General features: G+C 42.1%; 1 protein-coding gene across 1 annotated transcript in view; it reads left to right on the top strand.

The window, feature by feature from the left end:
• The first annotated feature begins 1,724 nt into the window (after window positions 1-1,724).
• The window catches only part of PLCL1 (phospholipase C like 1 (inactive)), a 40,474-nt gene continuing 34,085 nt past the window's right edge, over window positions 1,725-8,113 (top strand). The window contains exons 1-2 of the mRNA XM_015868067.2: window positions 1,725-4,145; window positions 6,263-6,466. Coding sequence (XP_015723553.1) covers window positions 1,725-4,145; window positions 6,263-6,466 — 2,625 coding nt within the window. The remainder of the gene's footprint in view (window positions 4,146-6,262; window positions 6,467-8,113) is intronic.

Here is an 8,113-nt window from a genome sequence, read left to right as displayed (position 1 = left end):
ATCAATTGGAGAGGATGCACAGCATGACTAGTACTAGAGATTAATTCAGGATTTGCAGGGCAGCATGAATTGAGGAAGGCTGAATGATACAGCAGATACATGGGAGCTGCAGGAAGCCAGCTCATGGTGCAGTCCAACGTGTAAAGGCTTGAGGAACTTACTGATTGTAGTATCTCAGACTTGGTCTCCTGGGCTGTTGGGAAGCTGGTGTGTGGTGTGCTTCTCGGGACTAAGCCTGAGTGCAGTGGGATGGAAGGCTGTGTGCAAGCACCCAGCAAGATTTCCTCACCTGAGATCTAGGCAGGCAGCAAAAGTCCCTTCAGTGGCAGAAGGCAGAGAGCTGGAGTGGTATCTATGGGAAAATGGAGGGAAAGCAGTTGTGAGAAGTTTATGGCTATATGAATTACAGCCTTGAACAGTGTTATAAAAACAATGTTTTGTAGTTGGTGGCTTGTTTGAATACTAGTGGATTAGATGGAATTCATGCAGAGAAAAAGAATGATTTGCAATTTATAATTATTGTGAAATGTTTTGAATTGATAATATGTGGGCAAAGACTTCAATTTAGTTGCTGAGCTAAAATTACAAAAAGCTTTGCAGGCAGCTGGGTTTACATCCAGCAGTAAGTAGGTAGTTGATACTGAAATGACAGTCACATGTGCCTAAGTGCCTTCTCAAAAGGAACTAGAAAATATGTCCTAAAGAAAAGGTTTGGGATTTCTTGCTTGGTTGTCCTTCATTTTCCCATAGTATTTTGTGGTCTTGGTATTCAGGAAGTTCCAAAATAATTGCTTTCTAAAACACTCACAGAGATGAGCGAGTGTGAGGAAGGTTGGGGCTGAGCAGGGGAGTAAATGGGGTTGTCACACAATCATCCATGAGAGACACATCGCTGGTTGTGCAGAGGTGGTCTTCTCTGCCTGGTGAGAGCATCCCTTGGCAAATGATACTAAAACATACAAATAAGAAAGCCCAGATTCTCCTGAGTGTGAATCTCAAGTTTGTTTGGTTTTGTTGTCATTTTACATGAGGTATCTAAGATGACGGAAAAGAGGCAGAGGCATTTCAGGAACTCTCATGCTGAGTGCCAAGCGTTCAAGTGTGCCCCACAGGCCTGGTGGTCTGTCACAGACTCTCCTCCCAGCCTTGCTTTGTTGACTTCTTCCCCTTTACCTCCTATGCACTCTGAGACTCTTCTCTAATGCCTTTTTATCCCAAAGTTTCCCTTCTACATCTTTTAAATCCTGTTTGTAAATGCAGTTCCACCCAACTTTTAAGTAAATCTGAATTAGGTGCTGGAGCTTTGCACGAAGCCCTCTTCCTGTATCTACTTTGAAGGCATGACACAACTGAATGCTGTCTCCTCATACCTCTAGCAGGTTGCTGAAATCTGGTGAAGAGTTTAATAGCTGCAAATGTCACTCATGGAAAGTTAGTGCCTGAAATGCTGCCATCAGTCAAGTCACTCTATGATTGTTTTATAGCTCAGCAGGGAACTGAATGGTGGGAAGGGATGATATGTTGTGTTTCGAGGTTCAGGAGAACATGAATTATCTTTACATAAACATATCTTCTCTATTATTTATATACTTGTGGAATAGCCAAAGAAAACTTAATCTTTTTTTTTTTTTTTTTTTTTTTTTTTTTTTCTCTTTAAACACAATTATTCACAGGATCCTTCAAACCAGAAATGTGGAAGAAAGAAAACAGTGTCCTTCAGCAGCATGCCATCTGAGAAGAAAATAAGCAGCGCTAGTGACTGTATCAGCTTTATGCAGGCTGGCTGTGAACTGAAGAAAGTTCGTCCAAATTCACGGATTTATAACCGTTTTTTTACTTTGGATCCTGACCTGCAGGCTCTTCGTTGGGAGCCTTCCAAAAAGGACCTTGAGAAAGCCAAGCTTGATATTTCTGCTATAAAAGAAATCAGACTAGGGAAGAACACAGAAACGTTCAGGAATAATGGACTTGCAGACCAGATTTCTGAGGACTGTGCACTGTCAGTAATTCATGGTGAGAACTACGAGTCCCTCGACCTGGTTGCCAATTCAGCTGACGTGGCCAATATTTGGGTATCGGGATTAAGGTACTTGGTTTCTCGTAGCAAACAACCCCTGGATTTGATGGAAAGCAGCCATAATACCCCACGGTTTGCCTGGCTGAAAACTGTCTTTGAAGCAGCAGATGTCGACGGTAACGGCATAATGTTAGAAGATACATCTGTGGAACTAATAAAGAAGCTTAACCCCACCTTAAAGGAATCAAAAATTAGATTAAAATTCAAGGAAATCCAGAAGAGCAAAGAGAAACTGACAACACGAGTAACAGAAGAGGAATTTTGTGAAGCATTCTGCGAACTTTGCACAAGACCTGAAGTTTATTTCTTACTTGTGCAGATATCTAAAAACAAAGAGTATCTAGATGCCAATGACCTCATGCTGTTTTTAGAGGCTGAGCAAGGAGTGACCCACATAACAGAAGAAATGTGTCTAGATATTATACGCAGATATGAACTTTCTCAAGAAGGACGTTTGAAAGGTTTTCTTGCAATTGATGGATTTACTCAATATTTGCTGTCCCCAGAATGTGATATTTTTGATCCTGAGCACAAAAAGATTGTCCAAGACATGACACAGCCCTTGTCACATTACTACATCAATGCATCCCACAACACATATCTAATTGAAGACCAACTCCGAGGGCCAGCTGATATCAATGGTTATGTCAGAGCTTTAAAAATGAGTTGCCGGAGTATTGAACTAGATGTCTGTGATGGCCCAGATAACGAGCCCATTATTTGTAACCGTAACAACATGACATCACCACTTTTATTTCAAAATGTTATTGAGGTGATAAACAAATTGGCTTTCTTTGCATCAGAATACCCCCTTATTCTCTGTTTAGGGAACCACTGCTCAGTGCAACAGCAGAAAGTTGTGGTACAACACATGAAAAGGATCTTTGGAAACAAACTCTACACAGAGACACCTTTAACTTCAGAAGCCTACCTCCCATCACCTGAGAAACTGAAAAGGAAGATCATCGTAAAAGGCAAGAAGCTACCCTGCGACCAGGATATACTAGAAGGGGAAGTCACAGATGAAGATGAAGAGGCTGAAATATCCCGGAGACTGTCAGAAGACTTCTCAAGGGAACCAAAGCTGATCTGGCTCTGCAAGGAGTTGTCTGACTTGGTGTCCCTATGCAAATCTGTCCAATACAAAGACTTTGAGACATCCATGAAAGCTCAGAATTATTGGGAAATCTGCTCCTTTAGTGAAGCAGAAGCCAGTCGAATTGCAAACGAATTCCCTGAAGATTTTGTCAACTACAACAAAAAGTTTCTTTCCAGGGTGTACCCGAGTGCTATGAGGATAGACTCCAGTAACTTAAATCCTCAAGATTTTTGGAATTGTGGTTGTCAGATAGTGGCAATGAACTATCAGACTCCAGGGCCCATGATGGACCTGCACACTGGCTGGTTTCTACAGAATGGTGGATGCGGGTATGTTCTCAGGCCTTCAGTAATGCGTGAGGAAGTGTCTTATTTCAGTGCAAATACAAAGGGCATTGTTCCGGGAGTTTCTCCCCAAGTTCTACATGTCAAAATAATCAGTGGACAGAACTTTCCAAAGCCCAAAGGTGCGTGTGCAAAGGGGGATGTCATAGATCCCTATGTTTGTATAGAAATACATGGGATTCCTGCAGATTGCACTGAACAAAGAACTAAAACTGTTCAGCAAAACAGTGATAACCCAATTTTTGATGAAAGTTTTGAATTTCAAATAAATTTACCAGAACTAGCAATGGTGCGTTTTGTAGTGCTGGATGATGACTACATTGGGGATGAGTTCATAGGCCAGTATACCATCCCACTGGAGTGCCTGCAGCCTGGATACCGGCACATACCTCTGCGGTCTTTTGTTGGTGATATCATGGAGCACGTTACGCTGTTTGTTCATATTGCAATAACCAATCGGAGTGGAGGTGGAAAGGCCCAAAAGCGCAGCCTCTCAGTGAGGATAGGAAAGAAAGCAAGGGAGTACACCATGCTGAGGAACACTGGGCTCAAAACTATCGACGACATCTTTAAGTTGGCTGTGCATCCACTACGAGAGGCCACGGACATGAGAGAGAACATGCAGGTATGGCTGTTGTCTGCATTAGTGTATATTGAACATGGCAGCAGAGGTTCTGATGAGCCCTGCCAGCAGGGAAAGCTTGATGAAACTGGAGAAGTGTCAGGCCCACAGCCATCGCAGCTTTTAAATGGGCTCCATGAACGCTGACAGTTACAGGTGTTATCTAACAGGCAGATATGTGGCTAGGCAGAAAATGTTTAAAAATCAATATATCCTCTCTGAACGCACACTTTACTGAATATGTTTATCTGGAAAAGTAAAGCAGAAGGTAGTTTTACATCCCCAGGCCTCACATCATAAAAACTTCATTTATTTGCATTTTTTTTTTTTTTGCTGGAAAATGTCAGCAAGCTTTTGTTTTGCTAACTCAGTGAGGGCTATGCTGTTTTATTTCCTTTTGGGTCTGAGTATGAGAAACAGTCAGTAGATGTGTCATTATTGTCTACACCACAGAAACCCATCATGCTAAGAACAGCACATAGCTCTGAGCGCCTGTTGCCACTGTTCAGCCAAGGGCTGTGAATGTTTAATGTACACAGCTGACGGCTGCTTGGTTTGTAATTTCCGCCTTGCTAAATAGCTGTATTGCCTTGCCTGGCTGAGTGCCTGCCCAGACAATGGTGATGCACCGTGGCTCAGATGCTCTCCTGGCACCTTGTCTGCTTGCCTAAGCTGCAATAAGAGCAACCAGAGCTCACTGTGCCTGGTTATACTGTTGTGGGCAGCAAGAGGTGATGCCACAGCAAGGCCAAGCCGACTTGGTGCTGTCTTCTGCTGTGCTGGGCAGCTGTGCAGGTTTGCTAAGTGTGAGCTCAGCTCAGAGGTCCATGCACTGCCTAGAAACAAAACTGAGGAGCAATTAGACAAAGAGTTTCCTTTAATGAAAAGCTGAAATCAGACACAACTGACTATCTCCTTGGTAAAGGCACATAAACAATTCATTTTTCTGCCTTGAAAACAGAAGAAAAATGCGTATCACTTTATTGACCCCACTCTTCTGGATGGAGTCTAAAGCAAATTAGATGTTGGCAGCTAGAAAAGTTTACAAAGTGACATAAGTTTTAAATCACTCCCAAAGGAATAGTCTAAGCATATTTTTAAGAATGGGAAATTCTTCCCAGCCTTCCCTTTCCTGCAAGCCTTGAAAGTAACTAGTTTGAGCTGCTGACTCCACCTTCTGTCAAGGTCAGGATTATGTACATGCACTATAATGAAAGAAAATGTTCTTTGACTTTAACTCAGAAATAGCATTAATCTGCCTGCCAAACAAAATTTCAGTACAAGATCTTGTTCTTGGGAACGCTCTGTAAAGTCGTAGTCATTAGATTCAACTGCATGCTAATGTATTTGATTAATGAGAGACTTCTCTGTTAATTAGTTGGTCATTTGACTTTGTTCACGAGGACATTGTGGGGTGAGTTATGAGTTGTTATATTATTCTGTCACTTAGATTTTTTTTGTGTCATGGTCACAGGTTGTATGACTTGAGAAGCTAAATTATTGAGGGTGAGTCAGCCATACATCCACTGACTTGATAAATAAATAAGTTGTCATATGCTAGTTGGGTTTGACCTGCAATATCCAGTATTGATTTTCTTACATGTGACCTATGAAGGAGAAAGAGTGTTTGTGTTTCTTTATGATGTGGTAATGCAGGGCTGAAAACAAAGTATGTTTTTCCTGCCTGCCTTTCCCATGGGAAATATGAGGTCTGTCGAATTTGTTCTTGCTGGAGGATGATAATGACAGGAGAGTGAGGTGATTACAGCATCAAAAGCAATCGGACTCCAAACAGTTGAGAAGAGAAATCGTATTTTAGGCTGGTGGCTTGATAAACTGGGGACCAAAGCTTGTCCCCACGGGGGCTGGATTTGCAATGCAGAGTAGCTGCAGAACTACCCACTGGGATAGCCTGGCAACGTTGTCTTGTTGACATCTTGAGAATGAAAGCAAAACTCTTAAAATTCTCCAAATATTGACATGACCCTTCCAAGCTTGAAGGTGTGCTTGTGCCTGTGTGTGGTGGAGAGGGAAGCCCCAAGGCAATGACTTATGCTGGCAGGTGGGGAACTGATGGCAGGTGTGGATTTGTGCAAAACTATTTCTTTTTCTTCCTCCAGAATGCCATGGTGTCCGTTAAGGAGCTGTGTGGGCTGCCACCCATCGCAAGCCTGAAGCAGTGCATCCTGACCCTGTCCTCAAGGCTCGTAAGCAGTGAGAATGCACCCTCTGTTACCCTCTGTATGAAAGATGCATTTCCTTACCTAGAGCCTCTGGGGACCATGCCCGATGTGCAGAAAAAGGTTCTGGCTGCATATGACCTGGTAGGTGCTTCCCATTGCTACCTGTGTCTTTTCCCACAGCTGCAAGAGTGGCAGGCTTCTAGCTGGCTTTCTTCTGCCTGGAAGTTTCTGTTAAATGAATGGAGCTCTTCAGGCAGTTTAAACTATACAAAATGGTCCTTCTATCATCCAAATCACAACACTGGGCTTTTTGTTGTTGTTCCTTTTTTGCTTTTAAACATGGCTGTGACTAGCACATGTTGGCACTTAAGGAGCGACTTTGTTTATAAAAACAGCAGCAGTTCAGCATGTACCAGTGCCTATTTGTCATTGCCCTTGAGAAGGGGCAAGATTTGTTTCCCTTTACTTCTTTCCCTTCAGCAGAGAGCAAGGCCATCAAAACAGGGAGGCAAAGCTGAGCTGTCCTCTCCCAATGCCTTTCTGCAGCACTGTACGTAGTGTCTGTGTCCCTGCTAAAACCAAGTAAGTGTCTTTGTTTGAGAAGACGCAAAAGAAATGTTTTAAAATGCCTACTCTTTCACACAGGGATGGAGAAAGTGGTGTGGTACAGAAATGCTTGCAGAATGTCAAGAGACGAGCTAAAATAATTTGATGCTGCTCAGCCTCATGTGCTGAGCACGCGTATCACAACTGTTTGTGGTCGAGGAACAGCTGTGTGTGACTTGTAGCAGGAGTAGTTGTTCTTATACCTCTCATATTATTAGACTGCCTTGTATCTTCCCATGCTTAGTAGCTGATCCATATCAAATGGTAGAAAACTGCATAGTTTTGTGAAATGTGACTTAAATATCACGCTGTGGCAATTAGACAACATCACAATGTATTTACAGTGCACAGCAATTATTTCCACTGCTTATGTACGTAAGGAGTAAAACAGCAAGCAACCTGGGAGGCATCAGATTGCTTCCAGAGACCCTGAAGCGTTATAAAATTGATTGCATCTTTGACCAGCTATTCACTGTGCCAAGTGCCCTCCTCTTTTCTGTCTCAAATTTTGCTGTTTTAACACACTTCTCAGGAGAAAGTCAGATTGCAGGGAAAGGGAAGAGACTAAATGTGATTAAAAGATATGCTACAAATAGTCTGAAAAGAAACAACAACTTTGGGTTCCTTCCAAAGAGGTTTTTATTATTTGAAGGTAATGCATTTGTGGTAATAAACTACCAGCTGTATCAATATTAGAATGAGAATTTGGATGTCCAGACACCTGCCATATTTAGGATGGAGCCATTACATACTGTGATGCTTGGCTGAAAGAGCAAATACCACAAAATAAGGATTTCTTTCTATATTTGGAGGTCTGCTTATGGAGTTTCACAAAATGAATGTCACCTCTTATCTTTATCTACTGAAGAGTACATGAGACATATCAAGGCCTCCATGTGCTTTAGAAATAGTTTTCTTCTGTCTTAAATAGGTGAAAGCCCTCTTTAAGATGCAGATAAAAAACTCTTTAATAGCTATTTTTAAATCATGTTTACTTTCACGTTTGCCTGTTGGAGGGGGGGGGGAAATAATTATACTATTGAGTACTATTGAGACACAGCACAAGGGCTTTAAAATCAGAGTGAAGAGAGAGGATTCTTCCATGTTAGCTGATTTGAGCTGGAGTTCTGCTTAATGAGAACATGGTTTAAAGTACTTTCATTCATGTTGTCTGTCTTATGT

The sequence above is a fragment of the Coturnix japonica genome, chromosome 7 (genome assembly GCF_001577835.2).
Source record: "Coturnix japonica isolate 7356 chromosome 7, Coturnix japonica 2.1, whole genome shotgun sequence".
Lineage (NCBI taxonomy): Eukaryota > Metazoa > Chordata > Aves > Galliformes > Phasianidae > Coturnix > Coturnix japonica.
Note: the sequence above shows the minus strand (reverse complement) of the source record. Positions and strands in the feature narration are given on the sequence as shown.